This window comes from Mustelus asterias, chromosome 2 (assembly GCF_964213995.1).
Source record: "Mustelus asterias chromosome 2, sMusAst1.hap1.1, whole genome shotgun sequence".
NCBI classification, from domain to species: Eukaryota; Metazoa; Chordata; class Chondrichthyes; order Carcharhiniformes; family Triakidae; genus Mustelus; species Mustelus asterias.
In genome coordinates, this window is record NC_135802.1 from 111,933,514 (window position 1) to 111,960,058 (window position 26,545).

Sequence of the window (26,545 nt, forward strand, 5' to 3'; positions counted from 1 at the left end):
TCAATATCAAACATTTAGTTCCAAGTATTTATGCAGCTGCCAGGAGTCCAGGATGAAATCGATACAGTTAGGTTGCATGTAATGAAGTCAACCCTTTGGATCATTTACTGGAAGGAATTCAACAGTGCTCGCGCTTCTTACCACACTTGTATTTATATAGCGCCTTCAATGTAACAAAACACCCCAAAGTGATAGAAAGCGGTTTTACAAAACAAAATTTAATACTGAGCCATATAAGGAGATGTCAGGGCAGATGACCAAAGGCTTGGTCAAAGAAGTACATTTTAAACAGCATCTTAAAGAAGAAAAGCAAATTAAAGATAGGTGGAGAGGTCTAAGGAAGGAATTCTAGAGCTCAGGGCCATGGCAGCTGAAGACATGGTCACCAATGGTGGAGCGATTATATTTGAGAATGCTTAAAAGGCCAGATTTAGAGGAACACAGATATCTCAGAGTTGTGAACTGATTGAGATTATAGAAATACAGACGGCTGAGGCCATGGAGGGATTTGAAAACAAGTCAGTGAATTTTAAAATCAAGGTGTTGCTTGACCATGAGCCAATGCAAGTCAGCAAGCACAAGTGTGACGGGGAAACAGGATTTGGTGCGAGTAAGCACTTGGGCAGCGCAGTTTTGGATGACCTCAAGTTTATAGAGGGTAGATAATGGGAATGCAGCCAGGAGTGGATTAGAATAGTCAAGTCTAGTGATAATGAAAATTGAAAAAAAGCTCGCTTTAAATCTGTATGTGCTTCTGAAAAACTTTTTAAAACCTTTTTGTTGTGTGATGAGGAGCAGAATTTCACACTGATCACTTATCGTTAGGATAGTATATTTTGTAACCTTCAACTGTGATTCTTTATTCCTGATAAGAATTTAAAAGTAAGCAATGACATTGAATTCTCTGCAGTGCAAGTGCCTTGTTGACTTCCAGTACCAGAAGGCAACAAATTAGAACTAATAATAGACTGCTCTCTGGGATGTAAATTGTAATAGATCAACATATAAAATTGGATAAGGATTATTGCCATCTGGTGGTTCCAATCTGTAATCAGGGAGTGAGCATGACTTTGACTTGAAAGTGTGAGGGGAGAATGTGGATGTGGTGGGGAAGCTTTTGTAAACATAAAATGCCTTGTTTTTTGAAGTTACTGGTTTGAGTGATTTAGCCCATACAATTACTACCAAGATATTTTAGTGACAACAGAGATAAGAAAAAAAATGCTGGAAATACTCAAATTTAGCAGCTGGACAAGAGCAATATTTCACTGAGCATTTCCAGCATTTCTGTTTATACTTCAGATATTTTAGCTGCAGTACCTTGCTCTTGCTTGTGAAAAAAAAGGATAATTTTTTGATATTGCAGATTATTCAGCTGTAGATAATGTTGTATGTTGGGGAAACAGACGAGTATGATGCAGATAAAGGATCTTGTTAGGTGAAGAGTACTTGGTTGCAAATGAAAAGGACAATATCTTCTTATGGTCATCAACCTTCATATTTATTAAAAACAGACTTAAAAGACCTTCAAAATTATTTGAACAATTGATTCAGGGATGTCAGTGATTAGCATTACAGGCTAAAACCCTTAATATTTATTAAAAACCCTTCATATTTATTAAAAACAGATTTAAAAGACCCTCAAAATTATTTGAACAATTGATTCAGGGATGTCAGTGATTAGCATGATGTGGAGAGGCCGGCGTTGGACTGGGGTAAACACAGTAAGAAGTTTAACAACACCAGGTTAAAGTCCAACAGGTTTATTTGGTAGCAAAAGTCACACAAGCTTTCAGAGCTGCAAGCCCACAACCACTCAAACCAGCTTGCAGCTCCGAAAGCTTGTGTGGCTTTTGCTACCAAATAAACCTATTGGACTTTAACCTGGTGTTGTTAAACTTCTTACAGTGATTAGCATTACAGGCTAAAACCCTTAAAATCACAGATAGCTCACATACGCACCAAAATGTAGGAAAAACAAATTTCCCTTGATGTTAATTGCTTTAACAAGCAATTTTTAAAGATGTGCTTTTTCAAGATTCTTTGGACTGTAGGTAGAGGATGAATCTGTTCAAAAGAAGCTTCTGTCAGACTACCAATCAGCTTACCCTAGCTGTCAAAATAACAAGTAATATTCATGAATTGTCAGGTTAATCAGTCACTAAAGAAATGGATATAGAGTTATCCTATAATGTAACTGCCATTAAGATAGATGTGAAAAAAAAAGTGAATTGAATGGAATAAAGCTGTTGTTATGGATGGTGGGGAAGTATTTGCTTATTTACTACAAATTTAAGGACATAGAGGGCAAGTTTACTCATAGAACTAATATCTAGAAATAATAAAACTCCCAGTGGCAATGTGGCCTATTGGTGTTTCTACATTTTTAACTGTACATGTGTGCCCATGTTGCTGTCTAATTTGTTGGTATTTGTTGAGCAGCATGGTGGCACAGTGGTTAGCACTGCTGCCTCATAGCACCAGGGACCCGGGTCCAATTCCCGGCTTGGGTCACTCTCTGTGTGGAGTCTTTACGTTCACCCCATGTTTGCATGGGTTTCCTTCCACAGTCCAAAAGATGTTCTGGTTAGGTGCATTGGTCATTTTAAATTCTCCCTCAGAGTACCTGAACAGGTGCTGGAATGTGGCGACTAGGGGGTTTTCACAGTAACTTTATTGCAGTGTTAATGTAAGCCTATTTATGATACTAATAAATAAACTTAAATGAGACCTCAGGTTGAAATTTGGTCTCTGTATCAAGCTGTGAACTTTGTTCTTGAAAATGTACCAAAACCAATTTCTACCCCAAGAAGCTTTAGATAATTCTGTTGTGTAGTACTGTATTTGCAATCTATTGGCAACAATAAAGGCTGTTCTCTGCAATAGTTTAGGCTCGATTTTGCTCTGAATGGTGAATAAAGTGGTTTGCTAGACTTGTACATTGACTTTCTATTGGTGTTTGCCCTGGAAGTTCTTGTCAGCCAAATGCCCAAAAGGCAAGGCAGTTGGCACCCATGTTAACAGAGCAAACAGTTGTGCCTATGGTTATCCAGTCAGATTAAACAGTAGTTAGTTAATGAGCAGTGCAGAATCTGATCCAGAAGTGTTTTTGGAATAGTGAATTTCTTTTCAGATCAGTTACAGAAAGAAAAATGAAAAAGAGGAAACAAGATAGAAAAAAAAAATCAAAAAAATTAAAATTACAGTATGAAGGAATAAGACTCTGTTCTTGTCTAAATTATTTTTCAGTGCCAGAGAGACTATTTGGTAGCAAGTTGCCATACTGTCAAAGGGGAATTTGACTAGAATAGAAAAATGATATTTTGTTCTGGTGAATTCAGTGCACATTTATGACAGGAGTACAGCAACATCAAGCATTTGAATGGCAAGTCAGATAGTGGGATGACATTTTCAGGTAACTTGTGCAGCAGCAGGTTGTTTTGGGCAGCAACTTCCAGATTTCCATGTTTAATGTATGTGCAGAGTTGGGTCACAGATCAACCATGATTTCACTGAATGATGTAACGGGCTTGAAGGACTAAATGGCTTACTCCCGTTTCTACGTTTTTAAAAGTGCAAAAGTTTCTGTCCGATTTGCTGGTAATTAATGGTTTGCAACAACATCCAACCCATATTATGTCTATTGTAACAAAATTAATTAAATCCCACAAAAATATATACAGCCAAACATATGGAAACTCAATCATATTATTTTACAGAGAGTTCTTAATCTTCAAGAGCCCATCATTTTCAGTAACATTGTCTGGTTTTAAAAATGTACATCAAAAGAACAATATCTAGAGCAGCATGACTGAAAAACACAGAGTAGCAGCACATTACAAGGCTTCTGTATCAGGCCGAGTAAATCACAGGATATAACATGCATTCCCGTTTTACTATTCAGCTCACATAATTTTGTTCCACAGATCCCACCTTAAACTAACATAGCCCAGTTTGATCATATTGATTATAATCTTGCATTACTTCAGTCAAGTTGCATTGCAAGATAGGGTGATGATACAACTTTGCACTATGCTAATTATATTAAAGTGTGGCATTTAACAAGAAAAGGTGTCAAGTTATTTGATACAGTCCTTTAAGAATTTCACTGGCCTGGATGTTGCTCTCCGCAATGAATGCATGTATTAATTGCATTTGTTCGTAGACTTTTTAATGGGATTTTGCACAGGAATTTACTGCAAATTAGAGAACCATAAAGTGCAGCTTGTTCAATGAAGAATCTGGGATCTCAGTGAAGAGAGCAAGTAACAGTATAATCTGTTAATCGGAGTGAAGAATTGTTAATTAGCAGCAGAGAGACTGGACCATGAAGTGTCAATTAGAATATCGAATTCAATGCCAAAGCAGGTACAGAAATTGAAAAAATGAGGGGGAAGGAAGATTGTATTAAAAAAAAGAGATAAAATGATATATAAAATATTCTTATTATCGCATTGAAAACAAGTATTACTTTGTTAAAAATACTTAGCTTGTTGAGGTAAGTACTTTGGCTATAAAATCAATATTTTGCAACAAAGGGCAAAATATTGCAACTAATTTGAAAACAACTGCAACAACAAAGAAAAAGCACAAATTCACTTTGTATTTATTTTTCAAAAAATCTCCTGAAATCATTAATATCTGAAGGAATGAGCCTCCAGGCTTGTAAAAGTTAATTTTCAGCATTAGAGGGGTTGTTCAGAAAAACTAATAGTTAAATGGATTGTTACACTAGAATGACGAGGCCCTAACTTTTATGATGCATTTTGTTCCTATCTCAGAGGCAAGTCAATGTATTTATCATCTAGTGGAAAATCTAGCCATCTTTAAGTATTTGACATTTCAATATAAGAAAGGTATTAAGGCCTTTCTTGATTTTGGATAATCTTCAAACTTTTCCAGATACCATCTGCAAAGGCAAGATAAAATATATTTTAAAAGCATGAACAGTAATGTTGCAGAATATTAACTCAGTTTCATTTTTGGAATTCAATATTCTTGAATAAACCATAATCATCTTCCCTTGTGCTAAGTATGACTCCAAACACCGGACAGTTTTCTCCCCAATTCCCAATTAGCTCAGTGTTGCCAGGGCTCCTTGATGTCACACTCAAAGGTTGCCTTGATGTCAAGGACAGTCACCCTTACCTCCCCGCTTGGGTTCAGCTCTTTGGTCCATGTTTGGACCAAGGTTATAACGAGCTTTGAAGCAGGGTGGCCCTGGTAGAACTCAAATTGAGCATCAGTGAGCTGGTCATCACTGTGTAGGTGCTGCTTGATGGTACTGCCTTCCATAACTTTGCTGATGTTTGAAAGTAGATTGACGGGGCAATAACTGCCCTGGTTAGATTTGTCTTGTTCTTTGTGAACAAGACATACTTGGGCATTTTATACAATGCTGGGTAGATGCTAATTTTGTAGCTGATAGCTTGGCTAGAGGCACGGCTAGTTTAGGAGCACAAGTCTTCAGTCCTATTGCTAGGATGTTGTCAGGTCCATACACCCTTTGCAGTATCCAGTTTCTTCAGCCACTTCTAAATAATCGGAGATGCTGGGGACCTCAGGAGGAGACCGGGATAGATCATCCACTCAGCAATTCTAGCTGATGATTGAAATACCTTTTGCCCTGATGTGCTTCGCTCCCTGATCATTAAGGATTGGATATTTGTGGAGCTTCCTCCTCCTGTTGGTTGTTTAATTGACCACCATTGTTCATGACCGGATGTGGCAGGATTGCAGAGCTTTGATTTAATTTGTTGATTGTGAGATCATTTAGGTCTGTCTATCGCATGCTGCTTCCTCTGATTGGCATGCAAGTAGTCCTGTGTTATAGCTTCACCAGGTTGACACCTCATTTTTAGCTATGCCTGGCACTTCTCTTGACATGCCCTTCTGCTCTCTTTTGGTCAATGCAAAGTTGTTGAGGATTTGTAGTTTCGAAGACAGTAATTTTACACTCCAAGAGGCACGGATGTGTGTACGTATACAATATGATGAAAAAAAAGAGTGACAGCAGGGAACGGAACAATGAGAATATGAGTTGATGAAAAAGGAGGTAGAAGCTGACTCATTAACTGCACTAGCAATAAGGTAATACTAAATGAATCAAAGTATTCAGGAACAGAGCTGCCATGAAAGGTAAGAGAATATAAATGGTTACACTGCGATGCTGAAAGTCACACTGGCACATGGATTAAACCAGAACTTTAGAAATCGCCAATTAAGAGTTAACATCGTCTTTCATAACTTCAGAAAATACATAAGGACAATGAGGCAGATTTTGGGAGAGGATTAAATATTCTTCAGATATTGATCCAACTGTTCCTTAAAGATAATCTCTGTCTCACCAATCCCTTGTTCCAAAACGCTGTGTAAATAAATTTTCTTCTAACCATTCTCCTCAATCTCCGAGAGATAATTTTACATTTCCATATGTGACTCCCTAGCCACAAGGAAATAGTATTTTCCTATCAAAATTCTTCATAATTTTAAGTTTAAATTTCTTCTTAGGTTCCTCAATTCCAGCTGAATATTCTAATATCTCATAATAGTTTCTCATCCCTAACCTTATTCCGGTGAGGTGTATTTATGCTGTATTCTCGCTATGGCTTTAATATCCTTTCTATGAGGTACGCAGTATTCCAACTTTAGTTTAACGTTCTGTACAAATGTATTTACACTTTGTTACTCTTGTACTCTTTTCTAGATCTCTCTATTCGTCCATCCCCTTCAAATCTTTTGATTAAATATATAATGTCCAATATATATTCTTTACCTTAATTTCTCTTCTTAGTGGTGCATGAGGCAGACAATACACATGTTCTGTTTCCATGGTGTTTTTCCTGGAACAGCATGTTGCCAAAGATTAAAGCATGAGGGGTGCTACTCCACATCAAGCATGGCTGGCCGGGAAATGCTACCGCTCTTACTACCTTCCATAGGTGTACTGGAAGGATTTTTAGGTCGATAACAAACCTGATTCGCCATGTTGTGAAAGAACCTTCCATGGCCATCATGCTGTGGAGTGTGACTCGAACATGAAGCTTTTATCTCAGAAGCAGAGACGCCATCTATTGCACTGTAAGACCTCCCCAGTGTACATTACCTTACAGTTATCCACGTTAAACTGCATGTTCCAGTTGTTTGCCCATTCTGCTAACTTGTCTGAACACTGTTTTCAGGCAGCTACAAGGGATGTCCAAAAATGACGAAGACCAATATGGTGGCAGCCATGCTTTTCGCATTTAGAAATTGGTATATATTGTGTCCTTTGCAGTCTAGAGGTGACAAGCATGTATATAAAGGTTTTAACAACAATGTGTTGAAGTAGGGGCAGTGGCAGATAATATTGCAGAGGTGCAAATAAGTGGTCTCGGTGATAGGTCTGATGCAGTTCTTTCCAGCTGTTGGATCGCTCCACCATGCTGGAGCAAGTTCTCCCACAACACAAAGCAGCAACACAGAAGTGGGATATTTCCTTTTGGCATTGTTATTCATTTCTGACTTAAAGTAACATGAATAAAACAATAGAATTGAACTTAACCTTACCGATGGTGTTGAGCAGCCCGAGAAGTAAGAACGAAAAATCCAAATACAGCGAATGCTGCGCTTGGCAGTGACCAGGAAGCGATGGCAAACCCAATCCATTCTACGATTTCCCCAAAGAAGTTAGCACCAGACACATATTCAAACATTCCTCCTTTAAAAATCACAGAAATTAATGATTAGAAAAATATATAGTTGAGTTTAATTTATAATATTGAAGGTCTAATAGAATAGGGGTTTAAAATCACTCACCGTGGGGGATCTTGTATCCCGTTTCACCAGGTTTTCGTAGTTTTCTGAGGATATGGTCAGAATGCAGATTTACTGACAATCCAAAAAACCAGAGCACAAAGCCTAAAAACAAGATATTGCATTTAATAATTGGTTCAAATTCCTCACATGCTCATAGTTCCCATTTTGTTTCAGAAAGAAATAAGGAAAAGTTAGCAAGGAAAAACAACGATTGCAGATGGCGTCAAGGAAAGTGAAATAGGATGTACAAGTAATTCTTTAATGGAGTCAAATTCAAACATTGTCATTCCATTGGGTTTGGAACAAGGGCAGAATTTTAAAAATTGCGTTGGAGGTGGGACTGGAGGCAGGAGAGCAGGACAACTGGTAATCGAACATGGCACACCAGTTTGTGGCATATTCCTGCCTCAGGCCTATTTTGGTATAGGCAGGTTCTGGGGATTGTCTGTGTTAGTGGGGTGACTGAGGTGACCAGTATTGTCAAGAAAACTTAGACAATACACGACTCACGAAGTTAGTGTTTCTGAATCAAAGACGTAACTTTATTTAAACCAGCAGCTGCTCGGAGATCATCAAAGTGTTAAGTGGCTCTGCCATACAGCAACAGAACCTCACTGATGAATTGAACAATACAATCAAAAAACAGGTCAATTGTAGATTTTCCTTCATCATTCCCGTCTTACAATAATTTTAAATCAATCATCTTCAAAATACACAAATCAACAATAATACCTGTCAAATACTTTGGCCAATTGCATTCTACTCCTCAACATAATGATATTTTATTAGTCTGTGAAATCTGGAAGCTAACTCCTGTCTTGGCCGTCTTCCACACTCTGATTGCCTAGAAACCTAAGACGCTTAGCCTAAAGCTCAAATTACGTTCTCACAGGTTCCCTTAAAGTTCATTGTCTAAACAGACAGACTTGTGACACCACATCTAGGCACCAGTCCATCTCATTTGAACAGTGAATTAGCCCTATTCATCAAATATGATTAAGTGTTCTAACTGTTCTTTCATCCGAAACTTCAGCTGATTAAACGTGCATATTTCCAAGGTTCAAATATTCTCTTGAAATATGACTTCGCCCTAATGACTTTTACCATGCTGCCTTTCGACCAAAATGAATAATATTCCTTAATGTGGAGATGCTGGTGTTAGACTGGGGTCGGCACAGTAAGAAGTCTCACAACACCAGGTTAGAGTCCGACAAGTTTATTTGGAATCACGAGCTTTCGGAGTGCTGCTCCTTCATCAGGTGAGTGATGAAGACACTCACCTGAAGAAGGAGCAGCACTCCGAAAGCTCATGATTCCAAATAAACCTGTTAGTCTTCAACCTGGTGTTGTGAGACTTCTTAATATTCCTTAAAATCAAGTATAACACATTTTTAAAATATCAACAATTATATTTTACAATCATAATCACTTATTTGAATCAATTACTGCATCTCATATGTGTAAGTTGCTTCTTGTTAGCTTATTTTTAAACATTTAACTGAATGCTGCTAACTCTGTCAGTGTCTTTTATGTCTACTGGTTGAAAATCTCACTAAGCATATTACCCCACTTCAGTCTGCTACAAGCAGTATATTAATGCAATTGAAGGGCATATTAATGCCAATGTTTCAGAATCACTTGAAATATCTGGTCAGTGGCAGGGCAGATCCCCTTGGTCATTGAAGCCAGCCTGGTGCATGGAGACTGCCTCCCAGTGGCACTCAAGCTTTGTTTTAAGTTTCTCCCACCCACGCAGTTGACATATGGAGATAGTCACAGTTGCGGCCACAGGCTGCCCTGTATGTGATTTCCCCTCATAATGGTGGCCATGCAGCTGTGTCCACCTTGTATTTTTCTTGTTTTGAAAAATTGTAGAATGAGTTCAACAGATGCCTCCATCTTGAGGCACGCTCTCTCTCTTACCTACATCGACAGTGTGCATCCCTGATGGTGAAACAAATATTTCCTCAGTACTGGAGGACCTCCTATTGGCCCTCCAGCATTCGGAAGCCATTTGCCCTCTGCCACTGATTGGCGGTTTTCTTCAAAATTCGAACTTATGAATTAGGAGTAGGCTACTCGCCCCTTCGAGCCTGCCCTGCCATTCAATAAGATCACGATTAATCTGACTGTAACTTCCTGCCTACCCCCCGGTAACCTGTCACCCCCTTTTAATAATGAGAATCTATGCCTTTTTTTAATGCAATTCCTCATGTTTCAATCTATCAATACATCACTATCACATGAAACAAGTTAATACTTGTCTCTCATGGTCAACTTCACTGCATCCATCAGATGACCTTACTCTCACTCATGTCTGTTCTTTCCCTCATTTTAGAAGAGGGCACAGAATATGAGGGAGAGAATGGGAGATAGGCCTTCACAGATTTTGAACACAGAAGGGCAGGAGAGGAAGAGCTGGAAATCAGTAGAGTTTTGGTGTCCCTGGCAGTTGGAAACAGCGAGATTTCTCAGCTATTTGGTGACACAATTGAATATTAGCTACCGATAACCAATCAAACTCAGTCATGCTGACTTGATGACAACATTGACTGAAACATTATCATATTCATAATGATAAATTTCTTATCCTGGCACTAATTCATATATTTTATCTCCCACAGGGTACTCCTGAGTTTTGGGAGGTTACTGATGATTCCCTCTGAAGATGTACCATTTCAGGACTTAAGCAGGTTATGCAACAGCTCAGGTGCAACAGCACTTCAATGGGACCAGTTAGAATGAGAGCTGGCTTTTAACCAGGTAACTTGTACTTCACCAGTGAGCAAGTGATGATGGTGGAAGGGACAGTAGTGGAGAGACGGTGTTAGACGGCAATGCTTTCCAAGCTCCATCCAGCTGGACACAGATGCCGTACCTCAGGGTTCACTGATATAAAGGTGAAACATTGAACTGTGACAGACAATGTGCAAACAGGCTTTGTAAGCACAGTGACTTTGACAGCAGAGTGGATGGAAGGATTTGCCACAAGCATGAGAGAGTTGGCGTTGCAGGACGTTTGCATCCTGCATTCTTGTGTGGATAGAAAAGCAGCTCTGTGGATGAAACACAGCAATCAAAAGTGCACATGAACATTTTGAACACAGCGGTGCAGACTCTGGATATCAACATGTCTGCTACCTTAAATAGGAGGATAAATACTTTAACCATGGTCTTTTAATGCTGCAATGAACTATACACCACAATCTTCACCATCACAGTGGTAGCAGTAAAATGCCACTGAGCCATGACAGGGATGATGGTAAAACGGCTCATAGAAGCGTGGACTCCAGTCAAAGTGTGTTTACTTCTCATTACTTGCCCTCTCTCAGCCAGTAACCAGTCCGGAATCTTGTTTCCCAAAGGTCAGGTCTGCCACTGCACAGGTGCCGATGGAGCAGTCTGTGGCAGGGCCTTCACAGACACAAAAACCCACAGGATGTCAGCCAAATGCACCTTAGCAGCCAGAGCAGGGATACGAGCAACCTGTCTCTACCTCTGCTAAAACGACAGAGATTGTACCAGGTTGGAGCAATACAAAAAGAGTAAAGCTTTGTCATTGTACAAAGGTATGTATGTCAGTAGAAAGAAAATGTTGTGTTTTTAGTTTATTTTGTTGTTAGGTCAGATACATGTTATTACTTGGCACCATTTTCCCTTCTCATCCATTCTTGGTTGCTGGGATCAGTAGTCACCTTTTAATTTGTTTGATGACCACGCATTCACAAATTGCTGGCGATCAAATGAGGTAATGTTCAAAACATGATTGGTTGCATGTAACTCTCCATGTCTGTGGCAAGGGGGGGACAAACAGAGGTTTTAACATGTGCTGGTACCCCATCCACCACTTGAATCATTCGCTCCGTCCTGCATCACAGCACAGTGGCAGCAGTGTGTACCATCTATGTTATATATTTGCGTACATGTTGTGTTGTGCTGTCACTTTAAGAGTCTGTTGACATGTTTAGTTTGTGATGTCATCGGCTGGTTCGTGGACTTTTAGTCAGTCAAGCTCAAACCTTTGTATAGTGAACAACTTCTCAATAAACCTGCTTGTTGACTGCCACCAACCCATGTGCTGTGACTCCACTTTCTTTCATCCTCACAAATGCAACATATGCAGCAATCTACAAATCCACTGCAGTAATTTGCCAAGCCACCTTCAACAGCAGCTTCAAAACCCAATGACGTTTACCATCTAGAAACACAAAGGCAGTAGGTACCTGGGAACACCACTACCTATAAATTCTCCCCCAAGCTGCACACACACCCTGGCTTGGAACTATAATCGCTGTTCCTTCATTATCACAACAAAAATCTGGAAATCTTCAGTAGCTACACCAGATGCATTATAGCGGTTTAAGAAGGTGGGTCACAACTTCTTTCTCAAGTACAATTAGGGATGGGCAAAAAATGCTGGCCTTGCCAGTGACACTCACACGCCATGAAAGAATAAAGTTAAAGAACCCGTCACTGAAGCAATGTGGTCGGAAAAACGCACTGGAACTAGTACTGGGACATAAAAGAATCTGTACCTGAACCAGTTTGGGACGAGAGTTCAAGTGGAAAAGATGAATAGGACCATCACAAACTAAAAGATCTACAATAATTAAACCATTTAAAAATAGCAACAAATACGTGAGTGAGCAGAACAGATTAGCGTATGGACCAAATCAGTGTTCTTTATCCAAAGGCAAGGAGTATAAGGAGCAAACTGAATGAATTGCAGGTACAATAGAGGGTATGGTATAATGCCCATTACTGAGACATGGCTGCAAGACAAGTCAGGACTGGGAACTAAATGTCTACAGGAAAGATGGGGAAAATGGTCAGAGAGAAGTAGTCTTACTGACTGTAGTAGCTGTGAGTATTAAGTATTCATTGGAGTATTTCAATGAGTTTGATTCAGCCCCTCAGTTGCCACTGTACTCAACTTGCTTTCAGTTGCGAATTTCAAGAAGCCTGTAAGATCCATTATGTGTAGTTAAATTTAAAAGTTAATTGGCAACTTGCCTCTCTCAAGGAGGATGTGCGCAAGCAACTTAATACACTCAGATTGAACCCGAAAGTTGGCTAATTGTAGCACAATTGTTTAAGAGCCAGCTTCAGGATTTAGAGCACAGGATAACATGTTTGTTCCTGTATAAACCTGTGCATCAAAATCAAAACCATGCAGACGCTATGACAACGGATGAATGAAAACCTCTCGACAATCACCAAGCAAGAGTGTTCTCTTCCTGTTGGGGAAGACTTCAGCGGTCACGGGCATTTGGCCTCTGATCTTCGGGTAAGCGTTCTCCAAGGCGGCCTTCACGACACACGACAGCGCAGAGTCGCTGAGCAGAGACTGATAGCCAAGTTCCGCACACATGAGGACAGCCTCAACCGGGATCTTGGGTTCATGTCACACTATCTGTAACTCCCACGACTTGCCTGGACTTGCAAAATCTCACTAACTGTCCTGTCTGGAGACAATACACATCTCTTTAACCTGTGCTTAATGCTCTCTCCACTCACATTGTCTGTACCTTTAAGACTTGATTAGCTGTAAAGACTCGCGTTCCAATCATTATTCTGTAAATTGAGTTTGTGTCTTCATGTGCCCTGTTTGTGAACAGATCTCCCACTCACCTGACGAAGGAGCAGCGCTCCGAAAGCTAGTGGCGTTTGCTACCTAATAAACCTGTTGGACTTTAACCTGGTGTTGTGAGACTTCTTACTGTGTTTACCCCAGCCCAACGCCGGCATCTCCACATCACAACTACACAAGAAAGCCAGATGTGATCTAAGCAGACCCATCAAAGGTACCAAAAGACAGTACTGGACCAAGCTCGAGTCCCAGGCTAACCGCACGGACCCCTGCCGACTATGGCAAGGTCTGCAAGACATAACAAGCTACAAGATGAAGGCATGTAAAATCGCCGGCACCAATGCACCCCTCCCTGATGAGCTCTGTGCATTCTATGCCCGTTTTGAGCAAGAAGTCAGCGAGAGCACGCCCTCCACCCCGAAAGCCTCAGACGAACCTATATCTGGGGTCACCATTGCAGATGTCAGAGCAGCCTTCTCGAAGGTCAACCCACGGAAAGCGACTGGCCCAGTTAGGGTGCCCGGACGAGCTCTCCGATCCTGCATGGACCAGTTCACGAGGGGAATTTGCAGATATCTTCAACTTCTCTTTACAACAATCTGAGGTCCCTATCTGCTTTAAGGAGATGACCAACATCCCAGTACCAAAGGAAAGCTAAGCAGCATGCCTTAATGACTATCGTCTGGTGGCTCTGACATCCAACATATTGAAGTGCTTTGAAAACTTAGTCATGGCACAAATTATTCCAGCCTCCCAGATTGCCTGGATCCACTACAGTTCGCCTACCACCACAACAGGTCCACAGCAGACGCCATCTCCCTGGCTCTACACTCAACCCTGGAACACCTAGATAACAAAGACACCCATGTCAGACTCCTATTTATTGACTACAGCTCAGCCTTCAACACCATTATTCCTACAAAACCCATCTCCAAACTCCGCGACCTGGGGCTCGGCTCCTCCCTCTGCGACTGGATCCTGAACTTCCTAACCCACAGACTGCAATCAGCAAGGATAGGCAACAACACCTCCTCCACAATCATCCTCAACATCGGTGCCCCACAAGGCTGTGTCCTCAGCCCCCTGCTATACTACTTATACAACTTTGACTGACTGTGTGGCCAACTTCCCCTCCAATTCGATTTTCAAGTTTGCTGATGACACCACCGTAGTGGCGAGGATCTCAAACAATGATGAGACGGAGTTCAGGAATGACAGAGAATCTGGTGAACTGGTGCGATGACAATAATCTCTCCCTCAATGTCAACAAAATGAAGGAGATAGTCATTGACTTCAGGAAGTGTAAAAGAGACCATGCCCCTGTCTACATCAATGGGAGCTTTACAAGCATGGAAACAGGCCCTTAAGCCCAACTTGTCTATGCCGCCCTTTTTAAAAAAGAAATCCCTAAGCTAGATTTTGATTTGATTTATTGTCACATGCATTAGTATACAGTGAAAAGTATTGTTTCTTGCGCGCTACTTTTCACTGTATACTAATGCATGTGACAATAAATCAAATCAAAATCTAGCTTAGGGATTTTTTTTTTTAAAAAGGGCGGCATAGACAAGTTGGGCTTAAGGGCCTGTTTCCATGCTTGTAAACCTCTCTGACTCTATGAAATCAAATCCTCATCACCCAGAGAGGCAGGCGTGGGGTCGACTTCCATTTGAGACTCGGCACTGGCAGTGGTCGTCACCATGGCTTGTAATGAGGCCTGTCCTATCATGGGCTCCCTACTTCTGAGATTGTCTAGGTGTTTCTTGACAATTTTGCCTTGTAATTATAAGAAATGGGCTCTGTTTTCTCATAATCCCAGGGACCCAAATGAGGCCATTGCCGAAATTCATCACGTGGCCTCATTACAAGCCATGGTGACGACCACTGCCAGTGCCGAGTCTCAAATGGAAGTCGACCCCACGCCTGCCTCTCTGGGTGATGAGAAAATGTCCGAGGTGCGTGGGGTCCTTAATTATGCTGGCTGCTTTTCCGAGGCAGCAGGAAGTGTAGACACAATCAATGGATGGGAGACTGGTTTGTGTGATGGATTGGACTACATTCCCGACCTTTTGTAGTCTTGGGCAGAGCAGGAGCATACCAAGCTGTGATACAACCAGAAATAATGCTTTCTGGTGCATCTGTAAAAGTTGGAGAGTGTCGTAGCTGACGTGCCAAATTTCCTTAGTCTTCTGAGAAAGTAGAGACGTTGATGGGCCTTCTTAACTATAGTGTCGGTATGGGGGTACCAGGACAGGTTGTTGGTGATCTGGACACAGATTCCGATGTGGAAGAGGAAGAGACCAGCACTCCTACCGAAGTGTGACCTCAAGAAGAACCAGTCAGTGGTTTTATGGCACTCCCTTCGAAAGTGAAGGTCACTGATCCACTTCACACCCCCTGATCCAGTCCTGCTTCCCATTTTGTTGCGTTCATAATACGACCAAAGATTGAATATCAGCCAATAAGTCCTTCCAACATACAGTAGTGGCAGGCAGTAAAAGCAGGAGAGATTCCTGACTTTCCATGTGATGGAAAGTAAATTGGATCATCTTTCATTAATATTCATGTAAAAATGTATGTTTTACATGTGCGTAGTCCACAGCAACCCAGATTACTTGGTTGGCTGGATCTCCCGTGTGGATCAGATTCCTGCCAACAGCACGGGGTTCAAATCCTGTTCAAGCTGGGCTGGACTGGGGACCTCTCCCCTTGCCCAAACCGTGGTGGAGATTGCGGTTTTGTGGATCATCCGTGCCTTTGGGCAGAGAACTGAAGAATAAGAAGAATGGACATGCTGCTAAAATAGGGACAGAATGGCAAACCGTTGCAGTGAGGTGGAGATGCTGGCGTTGGACTGGGGTGGGCACAGTAAGAAGTCTCACAACACTAGGTTAAAGTCGAACAGGTTTATTTGGAATCACGAGCTTTTGGAGCACTGCCCCTTTATCAGGTGAGTGACGAAGGAGCAGCTGATGAAGGAGCAGCACTTTGAAAGCTCATGATTCCAAATAAACCTGTTGGACTTTAACCTGGTGTTATGAGACTTCAAACTATTGCAGATTAGCTGTGCAGCTGTTATGTAGGCATTATCCCCCATCAGACAGTTTTATCAGTTAGTGCATGCAATTGCTAGGGTTGCATTACATCTTTAGCTTGTCAGTACCCTGTTGTTCTAATAAATCTGGTTGGAGCAAATTTTCTCCTGCATTGTTTGTAGGAGAAAGTGTACAGTTCATTAAATCTTTAGGGTTGGGAGATTCTAGGACAATCCAACCTGATACAGGCTGAATTGGATGAAGAAAAGAATATTCTCTGACTTATGCCTGTCCATCTCTGGTAACAAACAGGTTTAGCATCCTATGGTACCATTATCACCCCCTCCCCCAAAGTAAACATTTACATCAAATTAAGATTACCTGTCAGGAAGCGTGGATCGGTTATCCAGTCTGAGGGGTACACAGCATACTTGCTTAGGAATCTTGCCTGCAGATATCCATTATATAGGCAAAATATGAAAGCAATTGCAAAAGAAATGAAAGGTGTGGCTTTTCCTCCTCTAATTAAAAAAGGGAATATCAGTGACCTGTAACAAACAGAGAATTGTTTACTATTATTTTTTTCAAAAACAATATGTTCAAATCTGTAAGTAACAATAAACCTGGGTAAGTCGTTCACCACAACATTTCTAAACTCTCACAATCTACTATTTTTCATATTGCTCTTAATTTTCAATCAATAATTTTCTTCTCTCGTGTTTTCTCTTAACCTTCCTAATTTTTTCATTTTCTTATGCAGCAGTAGACTACCTGAGTCTTGGAAAATACTAAAGTGCATCACTGAAGTACAGATTTTAATTTAATTTGACTGAACTATAAGCCATTTATAGATGTTCAGAAGCACCTGTTCCTTACCCACACTTCCTCCAAATGGGTTAAAAAAAAACACGTGCAAATGCTTTGGCACATGATCAAATGGGCTGTTAGTAGTTATGTCCCTGTAAAAAGGGGCACAGTGCAGCAATGTCTACTTTTAACATGTGTTATGCTGGTAGCAATATTTCTGATGTGGAGATGCCGGTGTTGGACTGGGGTAAATCCATTAGCAACAACGGATGAATGAACACCGCTCGACAATCACCAGGCAAGACTGTTCTCTTCCTGTTGGGGAACACTTCAGCGGTCACGGGCATTCGGCCTCTGATATTCGGGTAAGCGTTCTCCAAGGCGGCCTTCACGACACACGACGGCGCAGAGCCGCTGAGCAGAAACTGATAGCCAAGTTCCGCACACATGAGGACGGCCTCAAGCGGGATATTGGGTTCATGTCACACTATTTGTAATCCCCGCAGCTTGCCTGGACCTGCAGAGTCTCACTGGCTGTCCTGTCTGGAGACAATACACACCTCTTTAGCCTGTCTTGATGCTCTCTCCACTCACATTGTTTGTATCTTAAAGACTTGATTAGCTGTAAGTATTCGCATTCCAACCATTATTCATGTAAATTGAGTTTGTGTCTTTATACCCCCTGTTTGTGAACAGGGGAGAACGTGCAAACTCCATACAGATAGTCACCCAAGGCTGGAATTGAACCCGGGTGCCTGACATTGTGAGGCAGCAGTGCTAACCATTGTGCCACCCACTATCCAGAGTCGATCCACATGAATGGCACAATCCTAAACCACAATATGCAAATATGTTGAAGCAATTAGCGGATTACACCTTTTAAGGAGGTGAAAATGACAGAAGTAGTTGTCATTTGAATCAGGCTGCATGATTGTGTTTCACAAATTTCAGATTTCATGGTGACAAATAATCATTGACTAGATGCATTATGAATATAATTATTTAAAAGACTCAAGGGACTCAGGTCTTTGAAGCTTTATCTGCTAGTATTCACACTGTCACCTCAAAATAATACACCAGTTATTCTCCTCAAAAGAAGAATTTAAAATGATTTAGATTTTCCTGCACTGATGAGAAATTCTAAGATTTCTTCTAAGATTTTCCTGCACTGATGAGATGCACCATAAATGTCACTGCTGAGCAAACTTATCTTGTTGTTGATAATTTACTCCAATAAAATTCACTTCCCAGCAGCTAAAAACTGCGGCACGGTAGCACAGTGGTTAGCACTGCTGCTTCACAGCTCCAGGGTCCCGGGTTCGATTCCCGGCTCGGGTCACTGTCTGTGTGGAGTTTGCACATTCTTCTCGTGTCTGCGTGGGTTTCCTCCGGGTGCTCCGGTTTCCTCCCACAGTCCAAAGATGTGCGGGTTAGGTTGATTGGCCAGGTTAAAAATTGTCCCTTAGAGTCCTGGGATGCGTAGGTTAGAGGGATTAGCGGGTAAATATGTGGGGTGGGATTGTGGTCGGTGCAGACTCGATGGGCCGAATGGCCTCCTTCTGCACTGTAGGGTTTCTATGATAAAAAGAAAATCGCAGCAGGCATGACTCTAACAATTGGAAGGAAATATCATCGGGAACCTCAATCAACAGGTTAAGTGGTCTCAATATTGCAATGACAGCCTTTTCAAAAGTAAGAGATACAGTGTAAATCATCATTTAAAAAGGCATGGATTTATCGAGAACACATTCAGGAAAAGTTGTGCCTGGATAACTTGACTGAATTTTTCAAGGAGGCAACAAGAGGGTTGATGATGGTAGCATGTTTGACATGGTTTATGTGGATTTTAGAACATAAGAACATAAGAAATAGGAGCAGGAGTAGGCCATCTAGCCCCTCGAGCCTGCCCCGCCATTCAATAAGATCATGGCTGATCTGACGTGGATCAGTACCACTTACCCGCCTGATCCCCATAACCCTTAATTCCCTTACCGATCAGGAATCCATCCATCCGTGCTTTAAACATATTCAGCGAGGTAGCCTCCACCACCTCAGTGGGCAGAGAATTCCAGAGATTCACCACCCTCTGGGAGAAGAAGTTCCTCCTCAACTCTGTCTTAAACTGACCCCCCTTTATTTTGAGGCTGTGTCCTCTAGTTTTAACTTCCTTACTAAGTGGAAAGAATCTCTCCGCCTCCACCCTATCCAGCCCCCGCATTATCTTATAAGTCTCCATAAGATCCCCCCTCATCCTTCTAAACTCCAACGAGTACAAACCCAATCTCCTCAGCCTCTCCTCATAATCCAAACCCCTCATCTCCGGTATCAACCTGGTGAACCTTCTCTGCACTCCCTCCAATGCCAATATATCCTTCCTCATATAAGGGGACCAATACTGCACACAGTATTCCAGCTGCGGCCTCACCAATGCCCTGTACAGGTGCATCAAGACATCCCTGCTTTTATATTCTATCCCCCTCGCGATATAGGCCAACATCCCATTTGCCTTCTTGATCACCTGTTGTACCTGCAGACTGGGCTTTTGCGTCTCATGCACAAGGACCCCCAGGTCCCTTTGCACGGTAGCATGTTTTAATTTGTTTCCATTGAGATAGTAATCCCATTTGTTATTATTTCCTCCAAAGTGTATAACCTCGCATTTATCAACGTTATACTCCATTTGCCATATCCTCGCCCACTCACTCAGCCTGTCCAAATCTCTCTGCAGATCTTCTCCGTCCTCCACACGATTCACTTTTCCACTTATCTTTGTGTCGTCTGCAAACTTCGTTACCCTACACTCCGTCCCCTCCTCCAGATCATCTATATAAATGGTAAATAGTTGCGGCCCGAGTACCGATCCCTGCGGCATGCCACTAGTTACCTTCCTCCATTTTAGCAAGGCTTCTGACAAAGTCCCACACGGCGAGCTGCTCAGAAAATTAGTGTTTAAGGGATCCAAGGCAAAGCTGCAAACTGAATCCAAAATTGGCACAGTGGCATACATGAATGATTTAGATTTAAATTTAGGGGGAAGATTAAGAAGTTTGCGGATTATATGAAAATTATCCAAGTTGTCGACAATGAGGATGAAAGCCTGCAGGGAGATATCAATGGACAGTGGGCAGAAAGGTTGCAAATAGAATTCAATCCAGGGAAATGTGGGTAATGCATGTGGGCATAACAAACAAGGCAGGGAATTACATAATACGTGATAGAACTCTGAGAAGTGTAGAGGAGCAAAAGGACCTAGGAGTGTATGTCTACAGAACCCTAAAGATAGCAGCAGAGGTAGATAAAGTGTTTAAGAAGGCTTAGAGGGATCCATTACTGATCGTGGCACAGCGGTTATGCAAAAACTATACAGAACAAAGCTAGAATACTATTTTCAGTTCTAGTTATAACATTATAGGAGGATTTGATCACACCAGAGAGGATACAGTGGAGATTTATAACAATGTTGCCAGGAATTGACAGTTCAAACTATGAAAAAAGATTGGATAAGTTGGGAAGAAGAAGAGACTTGAGGGAGAAACTTTGGGGAGTATAAAATTATGAGGAAGCTGAGAGGGTGGTCTATTTCCATTAGCCGAGAAGTCAATAACCAAGGGGAATATATCTAAAATAATTGCTCGAAGAGTTAGAGGGGAATTAGGAGTTTTTCCACACTCAGAAGGTGGTTGGAGTTAGAAACGCTTGGGACATTTACGTGCTGTAATTTTCAGTGCAATGGATCAAGGGGTAGGATTAGATTGAAAAACAGGCACGATGGGCTGAGAAATCTCTCTCAGCGCCATAAATTCTTCTATGTTTTTAAATGATTACAGATTCAGTGATGATTTCAAATGAGGAAATTTGTGAAAAATAACAGGCACCATTTCAGGCTGAAATCTATACTTTCAGCATTAGTTTCTCTTCAGGGGAAATGCTGAATACTGTTAAGTAACAACAATGTTTCCTGCAATGGCATAAAACTATGACAGTAAGCTCGCAACTGTTTTCAGCAAATGTAACAATGAAGCAAAGCAACATTGCCAGGAAATATGAAGTTGTGTAATTAGTAATATAAGACATTTCATTTCCTCTTTCTCGTGGTCCAGAAATTGCTGGAGTGGTGCATCTCATGGCGAGTGTTGTGAACTGGATTTCTTCTCCCCTTGAAATTGTAGTTTTGTTAGAAATGTGAATTGATAATGGCATAGTGAGGACAATGGTGTACACTGGATCCATTGTTCTATCTCCTTAACTACTGAAATCAAAGTGTCGAGAAAGAAACATAAGGAATCGCAGAGAAGGAAACAGTGATGATATGTGCCTGCATACATTACAATGTAAAAGGTGCTCAGCAGAGCAAGGGTTAGCATGAGACCAGAGAGCGATACCACCCGCAGTGTGATGTATGTAGTCATATGGTCAGAGAACAGTCCAGAACAGAACTCTATAAGCAGGTAGCCAGAATGGTGGTAGAAACACCAGGCAAAACTATACTTGGAACTAAATAATTAAAGCCTACCAATAAAGGTGTCTATGTTTAGACACACAAGCCTCAAGATTTCATCAATGAGCCAACACCACAGCAACGTAAAGAACCCATATTACATAAATAATATGACAGAAACATTGTGAATTAGTGTCAAATTAGATTCAGAAAGACAATGAAAGAGGGGAAAGGAAATATTAGATTAAAAGAGACAGGAACAGGACGGAAAGGAAAAATATTTAAAAAATTTAAAAAGCAAATTTTCAAAATTAATCTAACAACAATTTGTTACTTACTGGAGTGAGACTCCAGTTTCAATTGTTCCCTTTTGGATCTCCGGGTTTGAGTAACATTGAAGGAGCTGAAGTCATGTAATTATCACAGTCCTTACGATGTTAAATAGTAGACTAAATATCGGAGGCAGGAATTGTTTGTGCGAAGCTGGTACAATGCAATGCTTTGCTGCTAAAGTCATAGAGGCAGCAATCAGCAAGCTTCTGAATGCAGAACACTGTGACATAGCTGCCAAAACATGGAAGACACTCAGGTTATGGCAAAACAATTCTGAGAGTTGCCAAAACACTTAGGGATTCGTAGCGGATGAGACTCGAACCATGCAAAGGTCCGTTGACCTCGGAATGATTTTCCAGTTTTGGGGCGAGTGTGGCTGGAAAATCCCACCCACTTACTCTCCAAAATCAGGGTCTCCAAAACCAAGCTAACTTTTCAGCCACAGGCAGGCACATGATATGAAGCACCAGACATAACCATTGATGGCACAAACTCAAGGTTGAAAACTTCTCATACTTTGGTAGCGTGCTGTCTAGGGATGCCACTCTAGGTGAAGATATGAGTGCATGCATCCAGAAAGCAAGGTCTGCCTATACCCACTCCATGATCATGTCTGGAAGCAGCATGGAACAAAGCTGAAGATTAAAATCAAACCCTACCAGACCACTGTTCTTACCCTGTTGCATGGCGCAGAATCCTGGGTGTGTGATAGGAGCCACATCAAAGCTCTGGAATATTTCCACCAAAGACATTCGAGGTCCATCATGAGAATTCAAAGGCCAGACAAAATCACAAACAATGAGTCCTTCATCATGCTGGGCTCAACAGCATGAAGATCACCATCCAGAAAATTCAACTTCGACGAGTAAGCCATATCTTCCACATGGATGACTGCCAAATCCACAAGGTGGAGAGCTGTCTTCGTGAAAATGACATCAAGATGCTCAGTACAAATGATACAAGGCACCCTAAAAAGAGCCTTCTGCATTGCAGACTACCTCTCCAGGAAAAACACCCCAGTCGATTAGCCTATGTGAAGGAAGCACTGAAAGTTGGTTCAGCATGCTTCAAGGACCATCTGTGTCAAATTCACAATATCAACTATTCCCAGAGAAATACCAAAGGGTGGCTCAGCTGAAGAAATCCCTCCAACACCAACAGTGACAACATGAACTACAGGTTTAGTGGATATCCATGCAAAGCTTGCATTGGATTCTTTAATCATGAGAAGACTCACAGAGGACAATGAAGTCACTTACAGCTTGGCTATACTAATCTAATGAGCAGTCTACCACCAACCAGCACCAGTGAAATCATGCACCAATTCATGGTGAATTGTGACTCACTGGTTATTTTGAACTTGCTATGAATTGCTGTTTTTTTTGGAAAACAGTAATAGCATGCATATTAAATCCACCATTATTTTTCCACCAATATACCAGTTGAGGGATGACACACCATCACTGTTATTAATGGTTCAGATTTTGTGCTTGTATGACCGTGAATCTGTCAGGGCTCGTCATCATTACAACTCTGAAATTGAGAGAAACTTCTGGCACCTATGAGATGGAAATCCAGAAGTTGTTGTCAGTGATTTCCCACTGTTCCACAGGTTGCACTATTGAACTCCTTGTGAATAGAAACCTGAAATCATCTGAATCGATGTGAACATCCATTCCTTATGCTATTATTCTCACCTTAAAAATCCTTGAAAAAAAAAACACCTTGTTGACTGAGGTCTAATGAGTCTTTTAGCAGCAAATTAAGTTCATAATTACAACTGAACAACCTCATTGGCTCTGAAAAACTAATTTCATGTTTGTGGAATGCCATGATAACATAGAATCATAGAGTGGTTACAGCACAGAAGGAGGCCATTTGGCCAGACATGTCTGTGCCAACTCTATGGAAGAGCAAGTCACCCAATGCCACTCCCCAGTCTTTATTCTCTTTGCTCTGCAAATTCTTGCTTTTCAGATAATGATCCAATTCTCTTTTGAAAGTCATGATTGAACTTATTACATAAGAAAAATCCTAATTTTGCAATTTTTTTTGCCAGTCACGGTCAATCTGTGTTCTCTGGTTCTCGATCCAGCCACCAATGGGAACAGTTCTCCCCATCTACCTTGTTCAATGCCCTCTTCATTTTGATTACCTCCATCAAACCTCCTCTTATCCTGGCTTCTCCAATGTATCTATGCAATAGAAGTATGATTTTTTTATATATAAAAGTTACTTTAAGTTTCTACCTTAATCCCAGGCATATTTTCCAAGCTATATTTCGCTGTCTGCAAAATTATCAAAATGTAATGAATTATCAGTTCTGGTCTACTTTGGACTTCCTTGTTTGCTGCCTGTGACAATTCCTCTGTGTGATTGGCTCCTTACAACTTGATGACATCTTTGTTACTGGACGCCAGAGATCCCCTTGAGCGGATACCAAAATCAAAGTATTGTCAGGAAAAGTGAAATCCATGCCACAGATACCATTGCATCTATGTAGGCAGCTTTCTTCCAAATTATCTGACCACAGAATCCACAATTTTATTTCCTACCCGTTTTCATTAAAGTAGTTGTTATGAAACATGTAGCTCTTACCTGTGGATGTAGTGGCAGATGAACATGCCCAGAAGGAGCTGGTTGGGAAGCTGCAAAGGTTTAGTGTCAGTGCTGAAAAACATCAGATAGAGCGGCAATGCCAGAGACGGGATCTCCTGGAGAAACCAAGCAGCCTTCACATTTACTGGAAACCCGAACTTACTGCAAGCGTATCTTCCATAGGGCAAATGAACGAACTGCAAGATCACGAAAGTACAAACTCCCATGAGGACCATGAGCCAGGACAACGATTGCAGTAGCAATTCGCTTTCATTATCCACTCCCAAAACAAATCGAAACATAGACATCGAGGACATAATGGAGAATTAATGCCAATTGCAAAGTCTTCCTTTATTTACACGGAAGACAGGCTAACCACTATCAACCCAGAAATTTCAATATGAAATACGCAAAAGACCAACTAAGGTCTAATTTCCTCAGCAAAACAGAGGAACCCGAATCTCGCTTTTGAAAGGGTGGAAGGAGAGTTTGTCATTGACTTTATCACCAGCCATTCAAAAACAGCTTTGTTTTGCGACACTCTGACAGCCTACCGTAAGATTCAGAAGCAGCGAATGACAGGGCAGTCAGAAGCAAAGGAGCCAATAATAGCAGACCAGCCTTCCCATTCCTGCACTGATACACATGGTGATCGCACTGCAGCGAGCAGACTGAGTGCAATTTGCATTACGCAAGTGGTATACTGCGGACAGTTAAAAATAAATGCTGTGTAATGAGCTCAGCACAACAATGATGAAATAACAAAATGGCAATACGTCTAACAACAACTTGTATTTATATAGCGCCTTTAACTAATAAAACACTCCAAAGCGTTTCACGGAAGTGTTGCAGAGTAAAATTGATTACAGTGTAACATAGGAGGAACATTAGGGCAGATGGTCAAAAACTTAGTCAAAAAGATAGGATGTAAGGAGTGTCTTAAAGGCTTAAAACAAGATAGCTATGAGGGGTGAGATTTTATGGCCTTGCTCGTCCTGAATCCAAAAATCCCACCCAAGGTCAATGGGCTTTTCCATGGTCTGCCCCTTGCCTCTTCCAATTTCCATGCAGGTGGGATGGTAAAATTCTGGCTGAGAAGGTTATGGAGGAAATTCCGGATGTTAGGATCTTGCCAATTGAAGGCACGACCATCAATGGTGGAGTGATTAATATCAGGATATCAAAATTACAGGAACCATGGGGGGTTGTGGAGATTAATTACATTACAGAGCTAGGGAGGAGTGAGGCTATGTAAACAAGGATAACAGTTTTGAAATCAATGCGTTGTTTAACTGGGAGACAGTGTGCGGCTACAAAAGGTCAGAAGTGAGAAATCCTGCAGTGAGTAACTCGCCTCTTGACTCCCCAAAGCTTGTCCATCATCTACAAGACACAAGTCAGGAGTGTGATGGAATACTCCCCACTTGCCTGTGCAGCTCCAACAACATTCAAGAAGCTTGACACCATCCAGGACAAAGCAGCCTGCTGATAGGCACCCTTGCCACCACTGATGCACAGTGGCAGTGGTGTGCACCATCTACAAGATGTACTGCAGGAACTTACCAAGGCTACTTAGACAGTACCCGGGAAACCCACGATAACTACCATCTAGAAAGACAGCAGCAGATGCATGGGAACACCACCACCTGGAAGCTCACCTCCCAGCATTCATTTGAATTTGAACTATACCACCATTCTTTCGCTGTCACTGGGTCAAAATCCTAGAACTCCCTTACCAAGAGCACTGTGGCTGTACTTACACCACATGGCATGCAGTGGTTGGAGGGCAATTAGGGATGGGCAATAAATATTGGATTAGCCTCCCAGGCCTGGCCTGAAGCTCACGAAAAGCTCTGTGTAAATACACTGCCATCATTTTTGCCTATGGTGAACTGGTATAGGGTGGTTGTCATAATCTTTTCACCCTGGCCACTCAAGAAATGTCCA

General features: G+C 41.5%; 1 protein-coding gene across 1 annotated transcript; it reads right to left on the bottom strand.

Annotated features, from left to right (window-relative positions):
- Nucleotides 1-4,587: 4,587 nt before the first annotated feature.
- Nucleotides 4,588-25,150, bottom strand: srd5a1 (steroid-5-alpha-reductase, alpha polypeptide 1 (3-oxo-5 alpha-steroid delta 4-dehydrogenase alpha 1)). The gene is made up of 5 exons (XM_078240375.1): nucleotides 24,599-25,150; nucleotides 16,804-16,970; nucleotides 7,798-7,899; nucleotides 7,549-7,699; nucleotides 4,588-4,909 (listed from the first exon to the last, which is right to left on the bottom strand). The coding sequence occupies exons 1-5, from the start codon at nucleotides 24,913-24,915 to the stop codon at nucleotides 4,843-4,845; spliced, it is 804 nt and encodes a 267-aa protein (XP_078096501.1). The 5' UTR covers nucleotides 24,916-25,150; the 3' UTR covers nucleotides 4,588-4,842.
- Nucleotides 25,151-26,545: the final 1,395 nt, after the last annotated feature.

Excerpts from the sequence above, each read along its gene's own strand:
- srd5a1 (XM_078240375.1), bottom strand. The coding sequence starts at position 24,915 with ATGTCCTCGATGTCTATGTTTCGATTTGTTTTGGGAGTGGATAATGAA. Across the intron at positions 16,971-24,598 it reads ATCTGCCACTACATCCACAG|GTCACTGATATTCCCTTTTT; the intron begins GTAAGAGCTACA and ends TGTTTGTTACAG. Across the intron at positions 4,910-7,548 it reads CGGGCTGCTCAACACCATCG|ATGGTATCTGGAAAAGTTTG; the intron begins GTAAGGTTAAGT and ends TTGCCTTTGCAG.